The following is a 22,350-nucleotide window of genomic DNA, read 5'->3' as shown; positions in this document are numbered from 1 at the left end:
ATATAATTCTGTCTGAAAAAATATATAATTTGGAACTATATAACTATTTAATACAGTTAGACAACATGTGACAAATATTGCAAAGGTATCCTGACTTTAATTATCCTTAAATAGACTTAAGAGTGTTTATGTTACAGAAACACTGTCAATTTATAATCCTCACTCAACCTATCAAAAGCTACAATTGTAATGTAAGAAGTAGAATGGTAAATAAATGTGGTAGTGCCTCTAATGTATAACTGTATACCTTGTAAAAAAGATAAATAATATATAATACACACCTTCTCCCAATAATTAAAATATAGCTAAACAACCTACCTTATTACCATAAAACCTCATTTTGAGAACAAAAATGAATAGGGAACAGCCAAGTAACAAGGGAAAGACTACACAGCAATGTTCTGAGTCAGAATAGATTAACCTCCACTGTAACTAATGTAATACAGTAAGGTGACTAAATCTGAATGCTTTAATCTTTCCCCTATTACTGTGGTAATAGCCACAGTATTGAAATCTTTCATTATCAATACTTAATTACTTATCATTTAGTGCTTCCTAATAACAATAAAAAAAAAAGACACCAACTCTTCATTTTTCACTTATCAAGTATGATTTCCTATCATTATCCCAAAAACTGGTTTAAGTTCATTCTTCGAAATAAATGAAACAAAAATGGCAATTCTTTATAGATAGGTTATTGAAGACAATAACAGAGATGTGAATTAATTTTTTTCTGAGATACCAATATGTATTTCTTTGCGCACTTACCTCTGTAGATGGTAGATGGACTACCCCCGTACTACGTCTTTTCTCACGCAGCTTTCGCCTGTCACGCTGTTGTTTTCCCTTGTTTGTGTGATTGGGTCTGCCACAGGAAAAACAAATTTTGAAAGACTCCTTACAAAATACATTTTTAGATAAGAGAGGCAAATAAGGCAGCAAATAAGGTGATTAAATCGTGCATTCCTCCTTAACAATACGCAAGCACCACTAACCTATTCATCCTTTTCTCCTTGAGTCTCGTGGCGGGCTTTGGGCTGGCATCGTGATCAGGAGCCCCAGGGTAAAGCCCACCACCTGTTCCAACATCTCGGTCACTTCCCTCTCCCTCCTCATCCGCTTCACCTTTTAGAAAAACACAAAATTCTTTGGCATGACATCTGTTCTGCCTTGAACGATCATTGGTCATATCAAGTATATAAAGAACAGAAAACTGACTGAACTTGTGTATATTTCTATGTTATACTACAGCCATATGACAAACTATATGAACCGGATGACTTAATACTCAAATATCCAAATAAAACTCAGACAACCTACAGACACTTTCAAGAGGTTCCATGGCCTAGCAAAGGCTTGAGGCAAAGAGGTTTTCTTTCAAACTGCAGCAAATGATAATGATTCTTGTTATCTAGAGATAGGAGGCAAGCTAAGAACCAGTGAGTATTTTTTTTTTTTTTTTTTTAGTCTCTAGGCAGATAAAGACATGCTGGTCCCTGATAAGCTTAAAATAACCTTAATGGGTTTCTTCTAAAGTGAGACCTAAAAATAAACACTGCCTGAATAATGATTATTTGCTTTCTCTTCCAGCTTAGCTTACAAAAGGTGTTTTCAGACCATGCATATATTGGTGAGAACAACTTATACATGTTTTAGAAATAGAAAACACAAAAGTTAGACAAGAGTACCTGTACCCGGGCGGGATGTTGGGTTGATATTCCGAGCCCTTGCTGTTCGTATACGAGATCGGCGAGATGAGGTCTCAAAGTCTACCTCGACATCTTCCTGACTCACTGAACTTGATGCCATGCTACCTCTCTACCCTGTCTGAAAGAGAGCACAAAGCTAGATATATAAACACATATACACAAAAAAAAAAACGTAAAGAGAAGACACAATTCACACTCCCAAGTGCAACACAATACAAATATAATATTTTGAAACCTTGAATAATGAAATGATTTGTATAATTACAGCTTTGGATAAATACAAGTTAAACGAATTATGAAGTGTTTCACTTGGACAAAAAAAAAAAAAAAACATGCAATGTTTGCACAGATACAGAGTATAGTATATGTTCACGCAGCAACTGGTTTGGTTGGCATTCAACAACTACTTAATTCAATCTGAGAACTTTGAAAAGGATAGCTTTAACAACTGTTGGCAACTGCAATCCTGAAAGTGCAATTTTCCTATTCATAATGAATTATTACCAGATAACAGAATTAATTTTCTAATTTATTTCCTACATATCTAATTAATTCTGTTGCATATTCCGAAGTGGCTAAAGTCTATGAGATATCATTCATCATGAAAATGAGAATTACTATGCTGCATTTCCGAAAGTAATAGTTGTTCATACAAGAAATATTTTCTCCAAAATGTGAAGTATTCTACATAGCTAGTGTAGAACAATATAGAGTACACATATTGTCCAATTTGCATAAAAGCCTATTTCGGAGATTATCTTGGATATGACAAGACATGTGAATATAAATACTCCCAAGATCTATCTAATTATCTATCCATATAAATTATATATTTTCCTTAAATATCATCCTCAAACAGGGAAAGTAACAATAGTAAATGAAAAGCAAAGTTGACATTGCTTTCAGACATAAACTTTATCACAATCTCTCAGCACACACATAGCTTCTCTTTCTGATATTCAAAGTTAATAAAACTGATTATTGCTCTTTGGCTTTGAATTGGTGGCTTTTATAGAAGGCATATCTGTATTTGGATTCTTAACAGCTGTTATTAACCCCTTCATTATATATATATATATATATATATATATATATATATATATATATATATATATATATATATATATATATATATATATATATATATATATATATATGTGTGTGTGTGTGTGTGTGTGTGTGTGTGTGTGTGTATGTGTGTATGTGTGTATGTGTGTATGTGTGTGTGTGTGTGTGTGTGTGTGTGTGTGTGTGTGTGTGTGTGTGTGTGTATGTGTGTGTGTGTGTATGTGTGTGTGTGTTATGTGTGTGTGTGTGTATGTGTGTGTGTATATGTGTGTGTGTGTATATGTGGTATGTGTGTGTGTGTGTATGTGTGTGTGTATGTGGTGTGTGTGTGTATGTTGTGTGTGTGTGTGTGTGTTGTGTGGTGGGTGTGTTGTTGTGTGTTATTGATGTGTGTGTGTGATAGTTGTGTGATGTTGTATTGTTGTGGTCTGCGTGTGCGTGTATACATATTATATTATATGTATATTATTATTATATATATATATATATTATTAATAATTATTGATGTAAATATATATTATATATTGTATATGCTTCCTTGTCAATCATAGCACTGAGAAGTTTATCTGGAATGGAATTTGGTGATGGCTGTGGTGCAAAGCATGCCACTCCATGTCTGTGCTGTTCTGATCCTGTAGCTGAGTTCAGCTATATCAGCTGCGAGGATTCGGTCATCACAGTGATGAATGGTTAATTAATGTGTCATGACCTTAAGTGTGTTAAGTGCATTCCCTCAAGTGGTATGGTGGTTGTGTGTGTGTTGTGATGGGTGTGTTCTGAGGTGTTTATGTTATGTGTGGTGTTGCTGGTGTGCAATGTGATATGTGTATTTAGTTTGTCGTATACGTAAAGTGTGTATGTGTGTATGTGTGTATGTGTGTGTGTGTGGTGTGTGTGTGTGGTGTGTGTGTGTGTGTGTGTGTGTGTGTGTGTGTGTGTGTGTGTGTGTGTGTGTGTGTATACATATATATACATATATACATATATATATATATTTATATATTTAAATATATATATTATATATATATATATATATATATATATTTATATATATGTATATGTCTTCCTTTCATAATATAGCACTGATAAAGTTTATTCTGAAATTTGGTGAGGCTGGGGTGCAAAAGCATGCCACTCCATGTCTGTGCTGTTATCTGACTCCCAGCTGAGTCCCAGCATCATATCAGCTGCCAGTATTCAGGCTCATCACCCAGGATGAATGGGTTAATCTAATGTGTCATGACCCATTAAGTGTGTTCAAGTGCATTCCCTCAACTGCATATTTGTTTGATTCTTGTAGACATGAGGTAATTTCTGAGCGGTTTTCATGTTATCATTGCATGGTAATTTCTGGTGGTTGCAAAATTGCACCTAATATTTAATTTAAGTTTGTCCAGTAACTACAAGAAACACACACATAAACAAGTGTGTGTGTGTGTGTGTGTGTGTGTGTGTGTGTGTGTGTGTGTGTGTGTGTGTGTGTGTGTGTGTGTGTGTGTGTGTGTGTGTGTGTGTGTGTTTGTTTGTTTGTTTGTTTGTGTGTGTGTAAATCTGTATATAATTTGACTTTACACTGACAACAGACATCTTTCCCCTTTAAATTAAAAAAGGGAACGTGGTCATACGAAAATACCAAAACAAAAACAATGGTCATGAAAATTAAAGACAAAAACCAACAAAGCACATCAGCCCTATTAACAAAACAAATGAAGGGGCGTAAACAAATCAACGATGACACAGACAAATAAAATGAACAAATAAGAATTAGACAAACTGTCATTGATATAAGAGCAAAAATATGTTGGTTTCCATACGTATTCTGAATAGACGTCACTTTTAATACTACCAAGACTAACTCAGACAAATATCATCCCTTCAAAACCTCTCAAAACCGCTGGAAAATGAGACCGAGACCTGGGACAAAATCAGCAAAATATGAAGAAAAACAATAAAAACAACATGAAAATGACATCCACACAATCACACACAACGCATACACTCATCACACCTTCATATTTCCTCCCCTAAGCGTCTGAGAAACACCCTGAATCTCTCCCCTCACTCCTGAACATCTCTTGTTATTACCTCTTATCGTCTAGCTGAGAATCACGCGCTCCATCGGCCTCCTGAGATGATTTTGTGTGAATTAGCGAGTCTGAGCGAAGAATCTGTCACTCTCAGAAGACGTCGACATTGGAGTATAGACGATTGGAATAAATATTGCTCCTACGGCAAACCGGTTCTTGAATGCGATTGGGTTTGGATGGGAGGAGTAGGTTTTCGTTATGTATCCAGGATTTGGGTCAGTAACTGAGCTACCGTTAGTGATTTTAGGTTGCATTATTCGTTTCCGATAGGTGGTTTTGTAATTTTGTTGGGTGATATCAATCCAGAAGGGTATGCCTATGGAGGCATGTGGCATCAGATTAAATCCTGTCCCTTTTATCCGATGCGTATCTGTTTTTTTCCTGTTTTCTGAATGATATTTCAAAAACCTTTTCTTTTCATTAAAAAAGGCTGCAAGGATTGATATAAACACAAATATACGTCCTTATAATTTGAGGCTTCAGTGCTGCTAATTTTGGTGCAGCATTGTGCGTCTATAAAAAAAATCATTTGCTTGTTTCTGTATCAACGGTATTTCCTTCTCCGATGTTCGAAAAGGCTTGCATTACTTACATATTTTCATCACCTTTATCAAAGAGAAATAACAAACGATATTCCATAGAATCGAAACAAACAATCAAGAAAGTGGAAATATTTATATAAACAGCTAAAACAGTGAGCATTATTAAAAAATCAGAGATAGTAGAGGCTCCTGACGAAGTTAAAGCCAAGGGAAGCAGGTCGGACGTGGTCATCGTGGAGCGGTAGGAGGGAAGGTAACGCATTTGATTTCATTTTTCAAATATTTTGAAATTGTGACCTTGTTTGTTCTTGCAGTACTCTCATGTTGCATTCTAGGTGCACTCAGATAATTGGAAACGAAACGTATCGAAAGTTCGGCTCTAAATTCGCTTATTTGAAGGGAAATCCGACAACGAAGTGCCTGACAGATTATCCTCGGACCAACTTGTTTCCCCACGAAAGGCGAAATCCTTCTCAAAATGTACGTATTTCCTGTCCCTCGGCCTCTCTCGGGAATCAGCGCCACCTCTTGCGCTCTCAGCACCCTCCTTGAGCTTATGGAATTTTGATAATGATGTGTTTTGCATCTTGTTTACATCTCGCCCCCGACACGTTTCGGCAGGAGAGGTTATCAGCTGGAGGCCGCTTTACTTCGTTTAGCTTATCAGCTTTTCCCCCGCTCGGTTGGCGGCCCAGCATGGCACTGTTGGTGTGCTGACGAGTGAAAGCTCTTATTCGTCGAAGGCCAAGGCTGAGCAAAGACCGTGACTCTGCAAGATGCATTTGTCAACCAAGGGAACTGGGATGCAAGACGAGGCAGTGATTTTATCTCGTCTGGGGACTAGGGTGATTATCCCGTTAATGTTGCCGGGAGCGAAGCACAGAGAGAGAGGGAAATGGACACTGCTATCTGATAGAGAATAAATAATAGTCATATGCAGGGACAGATGCTCTGGCCTCATATTTACCACAAAATGACAAAAATATACACTGCATGTCACCCTCAGAGACTAACTTCCACAACACTCACACAACCAGAGTTCTTAATAAATAAATAAATAAAAAAATTTATTCCCGGCTTTGGCTTGTGTCTGAAAGGTACGTTGGCTCTCGGTAACAAATAGAAGAGGACTGAGGAATATAAAAATCACTAATAATACACAATACTACTCAACTAACCCATTGGTTAATCTTCATTGTACGGACGCACAAAGCTAGGGCAAATTATGATATTCTTTGAGAGGACAAAAAGTTGAAGTTACAAGAAATAATCTGCAAGCATGAACTGTAATGCCACAAATAATGGCAAAAGATTGCGGAAAGCACCACTCGGCTTAAATCCAGTCGGTGTTGCCAAGTTTCAGCTCTGTCTTGCCATGCCTGCCCATGTAAAGACAATGTTTCCCCGGGGGGTTGATGGGGCGTCAACCCTCCCTTTGGGCAGTCATCCAGTCAGAGCAAACCAGAGAGTTGGTTAAATTTTATGACTTGGAGTCGGGGGACTTAGTCTCTGGCGAGTGCATCCATACTGTTACGAATTACCAACCCATTTACAATACATAAATTTTTGGTTAAGGTTTGGTAAGGCAAGAGTACAATAGTGTGTGTCTTGTGGCACCTGCGTGTCTGGGATCCAAAGGTTTCATTTTAATAGCTAGTAAGTAGTCACTTGACATGATTGTCACCTTGTGTTAGTGATTTTTCTGCCATGATCTAATAGGATATTTCCCAGCATGACTGCATTAGTATTAATCAGGTAGTTGTCCTGAATTGTGCTAACTAATATACCATGTTAATCACACTACAGCAAAAGCTAGGGTAATTCCTTACAAATTTTTTTTTTACAATCTTATTTGCCTTGACTGGGCATTTTCAAGGAGAGGGTTAATGGGGTGCTAAAGCCCCCAACTCCTATCCAGTAAACATTGTCTTCACCTTGGTATACTATAGAGCTCAAACTTATGGAAGCCAAATGGACTTAGACATTGAGCGACACTTTCTGCAATCTTTTTCCTTTGTGGTGTTACTGTTTGTTTCTACAAATTATTTCTTGCACTGATACTCTTTGCCCTCTACAAGAATATTATTAATACAGTTTGCCCTAGCTTAGTACATCCATACCAAAAAGATGAACCAAAACTGTTTTATACTTACATAATGGTTGTGCTATGGTTGGACACTCATCCGAGGATGCTCATAAGGTGATAAAAAGCTAGACCCAGTGTAGACAAAGAATGATTTTAGAAATGAAGAAAATGGGTCGTGACAAATGCTGTGTGGAGACTTATTCCAGGCCTACCTCACTTTGCTATGTGGCACCCCTGCATAAACTGTTTTTGCTTATGTAGGTCTTGAATTAATGATCAATCATTGTTATCCTCTTAAAATGGCTTTGTACTTTGAATGTACAAGCAACAACTGGTTGGAGTTAATAGGGATGTAGTCTCTGGGTGCCCTCACTTTGTAAACATCTACCCAAAAAGTAACAAAGCTCCCTTTGGCTCAGTATATGAAGGTAAATTCCCAGGGCATTACACAAATGTTCTTCTTGGTGTCACTTAGTATTCCTGCTGAAAATTAATAGAAATGCAATATATGTGTTGATATTTTTTCTTTTGACAGATGCAGCAGAACACGCTCAGCACAACCCTCAGCTTCGGGGGAGGGGAGGGTGGGGGTGATGGTGTTCTGCAGGACTTGGAAATTGCTGGAAGATTAGTTGACAAGCACCTCAACTATGATTCAAGTTTTCCCTCCCTGTTGGATATGCTTAGGGTCTCTCCACAAGGTACGTCTTCGCTTAGAAATTGATTCATATTAATTGAATTGTATGTTTAATTTTTCTTTTTCTTATATGGTGTAATTTTGGCAGGAAGTGCAACCGTAAGTGGGCTGAGTGAGAGTGACTACCCGAACAGTGGTGACCCAAGGTCCATAAGGCACCTCAGCTTTACCCGCAAGGTTCCTCTACCGTCAGAACTGATGCACCATTTCCAACGTATCCTTTTCTTAGCCAGCCAGTTGTTAAAATATTCAATCTTTGTTCTGTGTTTGATACTGTTGATGTGATATCTGAGATGAGAGACTATGCAACTACCTTTAATTAGGTTATAAACTCTATAATAAGCCTTTAGAGAATTACATTTAGTTTTTAATTTGGATACATGTATTACGTAATGCCAGTATAGAAGGAAGATCTAAGAGTCAGTATAAATGCATTGCATGAAGGGCTTTTCCAGATAATGAGCTGCTGCCATTGAAGTGACATTTGTTTGTGTATGGATGGTATATTCTAAAAAGAATTTTAAGTTTTTTCTTATCTTACAACTGTATTTATACCATCTTTTAGTGATATCAAATAGATTGTGAAGAACGGTGCATATATCTTGCTCTATTACAGTATAATCTAGTGTAATTATTAGTATATTTATATTACTTTCAAATCTGAGTTAGGTTGAATACATTGACCCTGTATGGTTAATCTGCACATGTAAGAAAGTAGCATTACCTTTTTACACCCATTTATCACTGTACTTGGTATATTGATTATTTTATTACAGGAGAATCTTAGCTTTTTAATGTTAAGAGTATTGTGATAAGTTGATTTTAATAAGAATCTTTGACTTTTACATTCTGAAAAAAAAAATAATAATAAAAACCTCTTATGATAGCTTAAATTACATGGTTTAGTGAATAATTCTTAAATACGTAGAGAAATTGACAGAAGTAATGCTGAATTGAATGGCTCTTCAATTATCGAGCCTGGCTATACGGATTATTGTATGGATAATATCTTAAGCATTTTTTACTCTACCTGTTTTTGATCTTTAGGATATTCAAAGTTGAATGAATGGAATATCTTGCCTTACATTAACTTTAGTTAATTGTTATTTATTATAACTTTAAACTGACAGAGAGATTGATATGACCTTATGGTTAGACTGCACATTAACATCGCTTACCTTTACAATGATATATTTGTATATTTTTTTACGGATTGCATCTTTGTGCTTCATGAAAACAATGTGGGCCTTAAAACTGAGTTTGAATTCTGTGCCTCAAAACTTCCGAAGTCTAGGTGGCCTTTTAAACCTAATGGAGCTTTCAATTCTTAGTATCTTTGCTACAACCACTTCCGAGATTGTGTTATTAGGTGTATCATTCTCACAGACAGCAGATGGTATGCATCCCTTCTTTTCTTTATAGACTTGCAGATATATGAAGATGTCGATATATAAATGTTTTGATATATTGTTAGTATAATGCATGGAGATGTGTGTATTTACACATACAATTATTAGTAGATGGTCAGATTTTTGATGATTTAGTTTCCATATTTTTTCTTTCGTGATGCCATTCTTCTAAAACCTATTGTTATTTAAAGAATATTTTTAACCCCCACAGAAGAAGGCAACTCTGGGATGCATCTGTTACCAGAGCCTCTGTTTTCTGTTCCCACTGATGGCTCCTACATTCTTACTATTAAGGGCACCAATGATGGCAGAATTTTCATGGGAGCCAAAGATGGTTGCCTCTATGAATTAGTCTATCAGGTAATTATGTTGAAAGTGTTTGATTTTGGAAAGCGTTTAAATTGTATATTGTACTGTATTTGGATTGAATTCCATTACCATTATCATTATCAATACATATTACTAATGTATGCACTTGCAAGTACATTTGGTCTTTAAAAATTAAAGATCCTAATCTCCTTTCCAGGCAGAAGATGGTTGGTTCAGTCGAAAGTGCCAGAAAGTAAATCACTCTAGATCAACAATATCCTACCTATTACCCTTCCTTGCCTTCTCTGAGGATGATCCAATTAATCAGGTAATATTGGAAATCAAAAGTTTTTGCATTTATTGATTTACCCTTGTTGCCATGTTCAAGGATACTAATATTTTGTTTATGATTTTACAAATTTTTGAGTATAGAAACTGTATAACTGTTTTATATTTCTACCTCAGGTGGAAGTAGATGACAGTCGACACATTCTGTACACCTTGAGTGAAAAGGGAACCATTACGGTGTATGATTTGGATGCAGATGGGAAGAACACGTCTCGAGTTGTCGCTGTTCCTCACAACAATATCATGAATGCAGCACTACAAGTTGCCAAGTGAGATTTTTTCTTATTAGTATTAATATTAGATATATACATAATTGATGTAAATTAGGTCTGTCGAATTGTTTATATATGTATATTATCAGACCTGTGTTTGTAGTATAATTCTACTGTGATAATTAATCAAATGATATTCATGAACATGCATCATCCTGTTGAGGATACATTGCTTATTTTGTATCAGTTATCATTATCACTGTTTCTTTTAATCTGGAAGTTTTATTTTATATCTTCCTTTTAAGTTTATTATACTGAATGTTTTCTTTTTTTCTTCTAGTAATTCCACCCCTTTAATTTTACAGAACTGTTGACAAATCAAACTTTAAGAGTGTTGTTAGCCTCTGTCCAATCAGTACTAGTGAATCACCACACATTCACTTGGTTGTTGTCACAGGTTGGTTCATTGTATTGTTGATTTGCATGTTTGTATTTATTTATTTCATTTCATTTTTGAATGAATGTGTTTTTTATTTTAGAAATCAGTTTGAGATCTTTGTTAAGTTGACATTTCACATACTTTACAGGTACTGGTGTGAGGTTGTATTATACGACAATGCCTCTGGTTGGAGGACTCACTCAGAGACCATCCCAGCTGACACTCCTCCACGTGCGACTTCCGCCTGGCTTTGCAGCAAATGCTACTGTTTACCGACCAACCAAAGTGCACAAGGCACTCTATTCACATGGTGTGTTGATTCTAAAGATCTCTTGCAGATGTAGCTGGCATGGACTTACGATGCCACATGAAAGTTTAACTAGTAGTGATCTTTTTGTCCATTCATGGGTATATGTATGACTATGAGATTTTAGTGATTTAAACAATTTGATATATATTTGTTCTCCTTCTGTTTACAGGCACTGGTGTTTTATGTTCCAATGAGAGTAATGAGGCAGAACTGTATGGACAATGAGTAGTGATCAGTACCCATACCATCCAACTTTAGCAGAATCACAGAGTACTCATGCTGTTGATGGATTTGTGTGGGCTTTGGCAGATGTGACTCCCCAGCTTTGGTGCTCAGCCCTCAACCCAACAACACCCCAGGTCAGTTGATGTGTGTGGATTCTATTTTAAAAGTGGAAGTGGTAGGGTCAGCAATACACAAATTGGAATACATATATCACTATGCTAATGCTAAATGGTAAGAATAAATTATGATATAAGTTGTGTTAAGAAAAATTATGTAAACAAATGTATTGATGATATAGGCTAATGATCAGTATTTAAATTTTAATGTTAAAACTAATGAAATAGCAAGTGAAATGGCATATGCTAAATTATCTTTTTTTTCTTTTCTTTCAAAGTAGAATTTGTTGGTTTTTACCTGGGAAAATAATAAAATTGGTTTAATTTTTGGTTAATAGAACAGTTATGTTTGTATCTGATATACAGGATGTTTATAAGCAACTTTTCACTTTTGTGTGTGTCGTTTACTAGAGAAGTTAATTTTCTTTATTTCTGTAACTGTTTATATAGTGGGATGTAAAACCTAACACTCACATATATTTTGCAGGGGACGAAACCACCTCTTCTGGTAACCCAGCACCAGCAGTCTCCTCGCCAGTTGGTCTTACTTTCTGCCACAGGTGCGCATGTCCTCACATTCTTAAGACCTGTGGACCAGTTGCGGCAGATGCTAGAAGAGTCAGGAGGAGCAGAGTCCAACATGGTCAAAGAATTCTTTTCAGCAATGACACCTACACAAGCATGTGCCACAGCGCTGATTATCGCTACTGATCCCCATCGTCCAAATGCTCAGGTTTGTATGAAGAGATATGTCTTGTTAACCTTTAATTTGCAGAATTCCACTTAATATATTTGCCCACCTGGCACAAAAATTATATATTTTTATTATTATTATTATTATTATTATTATTATTATTTCATTCTGGGCAATGTACAAAAATCTGTCAGTGAAGAGTCACAATCGGATTCCTTTGCTGCCATTCACTGTCTTGTTTTTGTGTGATTGTGTATATTATTCATTGTGGTTATTTCTCAGTAATCAATGAGCTCTTTTCTTCTTTACATGTGGTAACAGTATAATTTTTGTAAGAAAACTTTACAACCTTCCCTGCATTACTGTGATCTTGAGCTGTAATTTATGCCATATGCCTTGATGTAGATCATGTACTTGTCTGTTTCACCGATGATATGATGCACAAAGTCATTTGTGTGAAGTTCATAAATCAGTGTATTTCAGGACTCTTCATCTTATTTAAGTCTTTTATTCATAAATTCAAATGATCAAGCACAGTGTATGCACAGAATTATCTCATGATGATGTGTCATAAAAGTCCTGTGTTATCCTGTGTTGGCATGTATATTGCTGAACTGGGGCAGAGGTTCTAGTGTTTTTAAAATCTGTCCTTTGATGTGACATAATGGGTTAGTTTTCGGCTAGTATAGCAGTGTCCAGTAAGAAAGTGGACTCTTGTCAACTGGAGGGTTTTAATTATCTATTTGGTATGTGAATAAGATTGCAAATTGATGTCATGTTCGGTAACTTAACCCTTTCTCGCCGGTCTTAATAATTCACTGAGAGTAGTTAAAATCCAGTGATATCTGGCAACGGCCCGACAGTGGGCGCGGAAGTCCACTGCGAGAAGCCGAACGTCCCGCTCCACTCGCTCTGGCGCGTCGCCACACGTACATGCTTACCCTGCCGAGAGACCCGTTTTCTATGACGTGTCTACACGTGACCCGGCGAGAACGGGTTAATTATCGCTCCAAAAAAATTAAGATTTCAAGTGATATTTGATAATATCATTCTCTCCTCTGCTCTTTACATCTGTTGATGGCCATGAATTAGACATTTATCAGCAGGAAAATGGTTGCTGTAAAGTTATCCTGTACCAAGTATATTCCTGTAGTGTCCTGTTATGCATACACTGTGCATAGATTTATAGGGTGAATTGGAAATGATGGAATAAAATGTATGTACATAATAAGCTAATACTGCTCTTTGGCTTTAAAATTAGAAATAAACCAATATCTGTTGTACAAGTGACTGAAATTCCCAGTTTGTATTCTCCAAGTTAAAACCCTTTTCAGCATTTTGATAAAGTGTGTGTTTACAGGTGGCAGAATGGGCAACTCGTGCCTTATTTTTATATGGTGCCAATCCTCCCCCTGCTCCGGTAACATTTACTCCTCAAACACCAGCAGGCTACAGTAAGTAATGATAACATGAAATTGCATGAATACTGATTGGATAACATGCATATATAATATATTTATAGCTTATTCATTTTCCGTGTATTTATGCTTCCTTTCATTCTCTGTTTTTACAGATTTTCATCCAACACAAGTATCAACACCCATGCCTGGTCAGGCTACAAACACAGCTATTGTTCAGGATGCTCAATTTTCACCTCTGCATAATGCCCTCTACCTATATCTAGCAAGAATCCTAAGACCTGTGTGGGCAAGTCCAGTTGCAAAGGAAACACTAATGGAAGGAAAACCAATTGTAAGTTTGGATTTTTGCACTGTTGTAGGATTGACATTGTTAAAGTATGAGTAAGCTGTGCGCATATTTTGTTAAAAGTGAGAATTTTCAGTATTAAATAAATGATACTGAGATTCTAATTATTTATTTTTTGTCAGCTGATGAGTTCAATGTCTGCTGAGGAATTGGGTTTCCTTGCCGAGAGAGTGGACCTTCTGGCCAAATTCCTCTTAACCAATCAAGGAGGAACCACTCCCCTTCAGCCCCTGAATGCGTAAGCTACACTACCCATAATGCACTGTGGAGATATGAGTAAATTATAAAAGGAGAGTATTTGTTGAGAAGACTGATTATAATCTTGAAATGTCTGGTACCCCTAAAGGTCAAACACAACTCTGAACATCACACGATATGGAGGGGATGGGTCAGAGCGTGCTTCCCTGCTGGCCTTGAGGTCACTTCTCAGTCAAGCGCTGGAGGTGCTGAAGCTCATGACAGTTCTCTCCACCCACAACTTCACCACAATTACAGGAAGCCTGCAAAAAGTAAGTTTTTTTGTTTGTTTGTTTGTTTTAGATATAATGAAATAGTACACAGTGTTACTTCTATGTTTATTGATTATTTGTTTGGATTTCAAAATGCCATTACCTCTAGTTTTTTATAAATTTTAAAGGGGAAAAAATATCTCTTGCCATTTAGCTATTCCCTTTCTTTGCAGGAAATCCGGGAACAGTTACGAACAATGACCTTCCGGGATTTGGTTTTAACTGGCAGAGAGGTTTGCCGTAGTCTTATCATGGCTTTGCTAGACAGGTAATACATCATTTGCAAGGAAATTTGTATTTTACATGTTCTTTTTCTTATTTTAAATATGTTGTTTTACTTCATTGCATCACACCACAGCTGTAAAGGACCAAATCATAGGTGGCACTGTATCATGACAATAGCCCACATCACTGGCTTGTTGGAGTGAGCGAGTCATTCTCCAATATTAGCAATATCATTTGTTTGGTGTGATGATTAGATACAGGCACTTAAATTGAAAGAAACCTTTAATATTTCCAATCATATAGTTATGGACACACCAGCTATGATTAGGTACCCAAAAGACTGAACAAGCTGGGTGCAAATAGGCAACATGATGATGAAAGCTGTTAATGGCCTGGTTAGCCTTATCTTTTCAAGCTGTCTTTAATGTAACACTCACTCACTCTCTCTCACACGCACATACACCCACTCACTCACTCACTCACTCACTCACTCATTCATTCACACACTCACTCCCTCCCTCCCTCTCCATTATTTGTAAGTTTTATAACTTTCCACACAGATATCATGGAGATAATGCCTCAGCTGATGCTATATCAGAAAGGTTACGGGACATTTGTCCAGGACTCTACAGAATAGAAGATGCCAAACTCGCAAAGGCAAATGAAATAATCTTGGCAGCAAAGGCAAATACAAACAAAGCAGAGAAGGAGAAAGGTTTTAAGGAAGCAGTGGCGGTGAGTTGGTGCTATAAATATATAAGAGGCCTAATGATTTTGATTTCAACAGCTATGTGAGATTTTACAATAAATATCCAATATTGTGTGATGGTCTCTAAAATTAAAGGATTAGAAGAATATTATATATGAGTGTTATTTATGGTCATTTGCAGTTGTGCAAGCAAATTGGTCATCATGTCAATGTGAATGGCATCAGCAGCCAGTTGGCCAGCGGAGGGGCCTATGAAGGAGTAGTCGACCTTTGCCTAAGTGTTGCAGCCCAGAGAGACCCTGCTGGCTTAGCTCTTCATTATTATAAGAATAATGAGCCAGCAGATGACCACCAAGGCTACATGGCCTTCACATCCAGGTTTGTAGCAATTTGTCAAATTGACTTCTATTTCTACTTCTTTTTTCTCCTCTTCCTCCTCCTACTCTCTAACTGAAAAATAGAAGATTATTTAGTGCACATACCATTCCACCGCTAATTGGATAATCTCTTCTATCACCAATTTAGGATGGAGTGCTACCGAGTGATAATGGATCAGTTAAATCAGCTAGTTGGTGCAGGTGTTGTACCCCAGACGTCCCCAACAGTGCCCTCTCGTCCTGGTCCACCCACACCCCCACCATCTACACTGCCGTCTACAGATGCTACACAGTATGCTAATCAGGTATGGTCAAACTAACAAAGAGTCCATTAACTGATTTTTCATTGCATATAAAGAGTGAGTGAACTTTTTTGTTGATAAAATCCATTTAGGTAAATAATAAGATGAGGTTTTCCTTGACTAGAAGGTTTTTGTAAGAGTAGTGGAAATACAGAACTATGCAACTCTCTTTTCCAGATGATGAACCTAATAGTTGGCAGCAATGATGAACTAGCACATGTGACTTTGTATCAGTGGCTAGTAGACACAAACCGTACTGACCGTCTCTTGGCCATAACCTCCCCATACTTGGAGACCTTCCTCACTCGATCCAATGGCCAGTCTCCTCTCCACCATCTGCTTTGGAGATATTATGAAAGAAATAGAGATTATTTCAAGGCTGCAAAAACACTCTTGCTCCTGGCTGAACAGATAGGGTGAGTTGATGAGTGCTGGGAAACAGAACATCTTGTAAATGCCATCATATGTTTATGAACAGAAATTCAGTGGGGAAAAACTCAGAATGCAGCCCTTTCTCCTTGAATAGTTAGTGGTTAATATCTGAAGGGAATAGACTACGTTGATTATGGTTACATCTAAAACAGAATGGACACTAAAATTTTGGTACATTTTTAAGTTTTATATATTATTACTGTTTTCTCATTTTGTTTCCTTTTGTCACCAATAGAGATACTCCAGTAAATGTACGAGTGGAATACTTGTCTCGTGCACTGATGTGCCTCAGTTCCTGTGAGATGAACACAGCCTCAAGCTATTCAGACTTCATGCTTCACATGGAAGAGAAGAAAGAAGTTGCTCGTGTGCAGCTTATGGTAGGTTTGTTAACTTCCTTTTCTACCCTTATTAGTATTATTATTTTTTGCAACGCAATAGATCATTTAGCATTAAAATTTCTCGTAATGCTCTTTTCTTTTCTTTTCTTTTCTTTTCTTTTTTCTTTTCTTTTTTTTTCCTTTTTTGTCTCTTTCTTTCTTTCTTTCCTTTTTTTCCTTTTTTTCTTTTTTTCTTTTTTTCTTTTTTTCTTTTTTTTTTCTTCTTCTTCTTCTTCTTCTTCTTCTTTCTTCGCTTTTCTTGTAAAAAAAAAAATGCTTTCTGATTAAACAGGTTGAAATTTTGTTTTGATTTTTTCTTAATGGAGTCTTCCTTCATGTTTTACTTGCAGGTGCTAGATGCTCTCCAGGGAGAAGGGGCAAGTGCTGATGTTATTGCTCAGGTCAATTCCTCACTCCTCACTTTGACAACGCTGTATGAGAAGTTTGCTGAACCCTGGGCATTGTGGGAATGTAAACTTGCCATTGTTCACTGTGCAGGACACTCAGAACCTCAGCTTGTACAGGTAATTTGAAACTTGCTATTACCCTGGTTTATTTTGTTTGAAAATTCCTGAGGCAAAGAAAGATCTTATGAATATGGAGTAATTTTTGTCTGCTTTTGATCACTGTTTTACTGTACTCCTGATTTTATCAGATATTGGGAAAATTAGGCTTATTTGCTTTCCTTTTTTTTTTGGGGGGGGGGAGGGGGCTACCACTGATTTTTTCTTTTTGTATGTAATGGTTTTGTTACACTATCTAATTTGAGAGTTCTGTGTCACAGCTATCTACTGACTAGTAACACACTTGTGCAGATTTTTTTTTTTTTTTTTATGCTTCTTTTCTGCTGCTTCTTTCTTCTTGTTTTAGTTTACTGGTTAAATCAAAAGTTAAACTGATATCTTTTCTCTTTCAGTCAATTTGGACTAATCTCATTGACCGTGAATTGGAGAGGTCAAGAGTTGAGCCTGTGGAGACGCGTGTGGATTCTTTGTCCAGCAAAATCAAAGCCCTTGCTCGTTTGTATTCTGCCAACCCTAACTACTTCCCCTTAGGTAAACCACTTTTCAATATAGTGATTTTTGCAATGTGTTATGTTGTTTAATTACTACTCATGTTATTATTGTTGAGTTTTATTCTTTATATCAGATATTCAGTTTTCATTTACTCCTTTTTATTTTACACCAGAACACATTATCAAGGAATGTGAGATTCGTTCAGTCCGGCTGCGTACCAATACATCTTGGGTAGTCACGGCCTTGCAAGGTTGTGGCATCCAAGTGAGCAGACTTATCAACATCTATCATAAGTGAGTAACATACCTTCAGTTGGATAAACATGAAAGGATCTCAATAGTTATTTAATCTGAAAATTGCTCATTGCATTTGATATTTTGATATTCTTGAACATCTTTCTGTGGTTTCAGGTTATATCGTAGTGGAGATAGTGTTTGGGAGGTGGAGCGGTCACCATACCATCTCCTTGGTGTGTTGGCACACTTGATCACAATGCTAGTTGACAATGAAGCCACTGTGCAGCCTCCACAGAAGTGAGTGTCACAATAGTTATTTGTTTATTAATATAAAAAAAAAATTTATGACTTCAGAAGGTATAGTTTGTTGTTTTCTCCTTGGTGTTATGAAACAATTTATTCCACTTCAGTATGGAAGTATGGGTTTAATTATTTGGCTGTATTCCAAGACAGAGTGGTAAGAAAATTGTTGAGTATCTTCTAATTTTCTTTGTGATTACCATTTCCCATAATTTGTTTTTTTGTTATTCCTTTAGGCGAGCGCTAAGGGAGCAGTGTTTGGACTATGTAGCTGAGTACTTGACTGACCTTGGAGCTTCAGCTGATGCATCTGCAGGAGTTATCTCGGCACACTTAAAGACTTGTCAGGCAAAGCTAGAACGATTTGTTTAGATTTCCAAGCTTATTAGATAAGAATAAAGGTTCAAATATATGTATCATATGTTTGTCTTTTTACGTGTGAATATCCGTATTGTTAAAAATGTAATGAAAAAAAAGGATTTTCATCTTGTAATTGTATGCAAGTGTGTCTTCTTGTGTAATCACTATGTTGAGGAGCAAATGTTTGAATCTTCGTGATAAGTTTTTTTGTCAAGTACAACTTTATCTTCAAGACTGCATTACCAGTGGTTCTTGTACCTAGCATGTGGAAAAACATGCATAATGATGTGCTGTGGTAGTGGTCATTAAAGAGTAATGCCCTTTTCTAATGTAAAATAACATGAAAATAAAGGCCTAGTCTGTTAATAAATGAATTTAAAAACTTGTGTAAGTAATATTTCCCTGATTTGGAACATGCATTTATACTCAGTATATTGTATTTTTTGCGAGTATTTGCACTGCATTTACAGCAAATCAGGATTTTTTATTCATTAAAAAGTAACAGTAAGTAAAATTCAAGACCAGATTATTATATTAACAGAACAGTAGGATCTGGAACTACTATTTTTATATTTATTATTATTTTTATGCCAAGTGGACTGAGTTGGAGGTCATAAATATAACTATGCTGCCAAATACCCACTTGTCTGGAGATCAAACAGTGGGCTCAACTTCTGGTGCTGTGAAAGAAAGACACTTTGTGCTTTTTGCACTGTTAATATTTGGAGGCTCATTTTATCATATTTTAGTAAAGTGTTTGACTGTTGTAGTGATACTTTTTTTATATGTGAAATGTTAGCAGTAGTTCATAAATCTTAATCATTTGTTTGTTCCTGATATGATTTTACTTTTTGGGTGCACTGTTAGACCAGTGGTTTTGAGTATAATTGTGTATATTTTATTTTTTTTTCTTTGCATTTAATAATATTTTTGATGTATAAAAATAGTTTTTATTATTTATATATGGCTTTGGTAAAGAAACAAATGAAAGTGTTTCATCCCACTGAAATTTCAATAAAGTTTTGTAGCAAAGTTCTGAATTTTTTTACATGTAGTAGTGATACATCATGCATAATTCAATGAAGTGTTGGATTTATAGCAGAGTATAATGAATATTCAGTATAAAAGTGAAATAAATTCATGCTTTCCACGGATCAAAATATTTAAATTCCGCAGCTATTTTTGTCCATATAATTAAAGTCAGTACTGTTTATAAAATGTTTGAGTCTCTCTATAATGTTGAAAAATTATTTTCATAACTAAGCAGCCTCCTGATCACCACTCACAGACAATTAGACAGTCAAAAAGTATGGTCTCATTTCATTTATAAACTCTTGCTTGCAATATGACCTGAAGTATTTTTTCTGACTAGGAACTGCACTTTCTGCATTGAAGTGCAGACATGTTTCTCATTACTCATGGAAAAAGAGAAACGCAAAAGCGGGTCTAGCCTTTTGTCTTGCATACTCCTTCCCGACGCAAACGTTTATTTACAGATGTCAGATTTTGCAAAATCGGTACATTTTTTTCAAGTTCTATTAACTTACTTTTATAGGAATCTGTGTATGTATAGTGGTCACATGCCAATTGCTTAGAGTGAACTAAAGAAGCTTGGTATGGTTTGGTTTTAGTTAACAAAAATACTGTAAAAATTAGAGGAAACGTTTACCGATCTTGTTCAAACTTAAATATACCTTTCTGGTATACCCATCTGTGTGTTTGATATATAATATATATGCATATATATATATATATATATATATATATATATATATATATATATATATATATATATATGTGTGTGTGTGTGTGTGTGTGTGTACATATATATATTTGTATATATATTTTCTTGCCATCAATGATGCGGTGTTTGACGAACTACTTGGCGCCATGTTGATATAAAGTTGACTGGGTCTTCATACTGGTAGCCTCCGGGCTAGTGCAATGGTAACGTGTCGGCCTCTCATCCGAGGGGTCAGCGGTTCGCGTCCCGCCCAGGCGCGAGAAGTTGCAACTGTCGCCTGGAGGTTACCGCTACGGGGAGTAAAGACTCGATTTAGCAGAGTCAGCTGATACTGAGACACGTGAGCGAGTCGGCATTAGTCTACACAGGCCGGGCTCCCCTCATGGCATAGCCCGGGCGAGGTTAAGCTTTGCATATCGGACTTATCCTTCAAACTGGTGTAATTAACACATGATCTTTCCCCAGGGGAGTAGTTATTTAGGCAATCACTGCTGTGGTTCCCAACTCACCATCTCGTCTACGATAGATTCACTTACCACCATGTCTAAGTTTTACCTAAAATTATGCAATTCTGGGCGCGTGCTCACACACGCACGCCTTGCAGCGTCACGCCACACACCACACACACACACACACACACACACACACACACACACACACACACACACACATATATATATATATATATATATATATATATATATATATATATATATATATATATATATATATATATATATATATATATATATATGTATGTATGTATGTATGTATATATATACACACATAAATATATCATAAATAATATATATGTATATATTTTTTTATGATGTGTATATATATATATAGGGGCCGCGGTGGCCGAATGGTTAGAGCGTCGGACTCAAGACTGTCACGACGGCAATCTGAGTTCGAGGGTTCGAGTCACCGGCCGGCGCGTTTTTCCCTTGGGCAAGGAACTTCACCTCGATTGCCTGCCTAGCCACTGGGTGGCCAAGCCAGCTCAAGTCATTGCCGGGTAAAATAGAGATGGTGACTCGTTAAAAAAAACACCTGGCGGAAGGCAATGGCAAACCAACGCTCTAAATTGTTAAGAAAAAATCATGGAAGCCCATGATCGTCAAGGCCGCGGTGGCCGAATGGTTAGAGCGTCGGACTCAAGACTGTCACGACGGCAATCTGAATTCAAGGGTTCGAGTCACCGACCGCCGCGTTGTTCCCTTAGGCAAGGAACTTCACCTTGATTGCCTATCTAGCCACTGGGTGGCCAAGCCAGCCCAAGTCAAGTGCTGGTCCCAAGCCCGGATAAATAGAGAGAATGATTACCTAAAAGGTACCACCGGCACTCTCCGTGGAAAGGAACTGGGGACCCTACCACGTACTCACTCCAAGAGCATCACAACATTAAAACTACAATTAAGTATCATGCTGTGACCACGGCGGCTCAGACATGAACCTACCGTTAAAGAAAAAAAAAAAAAAAAAAAAAAAAAAAAAAAAAAAAAAATATATATATATATATATATATATATATATATATATATATATATATATATATATATATATATATATATATATATATATCTTTCGCCAGCTAAACACTAAACACTTGGTCCACACCAGTCTTCCCACTGCCTCGAAGGTGGGCACCTATGCTGTCCCTTCTGCCTCCTCTGATAGCCAGTACTTTGGTGAGACAGGCTCGTTTTACTAGTAGTCTGTCACAGTGTAAATACGCTTTA

At 36.7% G+C, this 22,350-nt stretch overlaps 3 protein-coding genes across 5 annotated transcripts in view; 2 read left to right on the top strand and 1 right to left on the bottom strand.

Moving 5' to 3' along the window:
- The window catches only part of LOC119582794 (PRKC apoptosis WT1 regulator protein-like), a 14,520-nt gene extending 9,543 nt beyond the window's left edge, over positions 1-4,977 (bottom strand). Inside the window, exons 1-4 of one of the 2 annotated variants that reach the window (XM_037931234.1) lie at positions 4,863-4,977; positions 1,689-1,827; positions 996-1,125; positions 769-865 (exon numbers count right to left, since the gene is read on the bottom strand). In XM_037931234.1, coding sequence (XP_037787162.1) covers positions 769-865; positions 996-1,125; positions 1,689-1,809 — 348 coding nt within the window. In that variant the 5' untranslated portion in view covers positions 1,810-1,827; positions 4,863-4,977. The other variant, XM_037931235.1, reaches the window with a different exon arrangement.
- Positions 4,978-5,626: 649 nt separating this feature from the next.
- Positions 5,627-8,490, top strand: LOC119582793 (nuclear pore complex protein Nup155-like). Of its 2 annotated transcripts, none has more exons than XM_037931232.1 (3): positions 5,627-5,659; positions 8,028-8,193; positions 8,278-8,490. In XM_037931232.1, the coding sequence occupies exons 2-3, from the start codon at positions 8,028-8,030 to the stop codon at positions 8,472-8,474; spliced, it is 363 nt and encodes a 120-aa protein (XP_037787160.1). In that variant the 5' UTR covers positions 5,627-5,659; the 3' UTR covers positions 8,475-8,490. The 2 variants fall into 2 exon arrangements, with proteins under 2 accessions (XP_037787160.1, XP_037787159.1); XM_037931231.1 differs by lacking the exon at positions 5,627-5,659 and adding an exon at positions 5,695-5,886.
- A 1,039-nt stretch (positions 8,491-9,529) lies between these two features.
- LOC119582792 (nuclear pore complex protein Nup155-like) lies at positions 9,530-19,896 on the top strand. The gene is given in 24 exon segments (XM_037931230.1): positions 9,530-9,585; positions 9,810-9,958; positions 10,125-10,235; positions 10,373-10,524; positions 10,833-10,924; positions 11,055-11,216; positions 11,386-11,424; positions 11,427-11,575; positions 12,045-12,290; positions 13,612-13,705; positions 13,825-14,003; positions 14,141-14,256; positions 14,365-14,527; positions 14,701-14,795; positions 15,313-15,487; positions 15,643-15,839; positions 15,987-16,143; positions 16,318-16,556; positions 16,808-16,952; positions 17,303-17,476; positions 17,869-18,007; positions 18,141-18,261; positions 18,379-18,501; positions 18,741-19,896. Coding segments are annotated over 23 exon segments (3,336 nt in total). The 5' UTR covers positions 9,530-9,585; positions 9,810-9,826; the 3' UTR covers positions 18,877-19,896.
- The last annotated feature ends 2,454 nt before the right edge of the window (positions 19,897-22,350 follow it).

The sequence above is a fragment of the Penaeus monodon genome, chromosome 16 (assembly GCF_015228065.2).
Source record: "Penaeus monodon isolate SGIC_2016 chromosome 16, NSTDA_Pmon_1, whole genome shotgun sequence".
Taxonomy (NCBI): domain Eukaryota; kingdom Metazoa; phylum Arthropoda; class Malacostraca; order Decapoda; family Penaeidae; genus Penaeus; species Penaeus monodon.
Note: the sequence above shows the minus strand (reverse complement) of the source record. Positions and strands in the feature narration are given on the sequence as shown.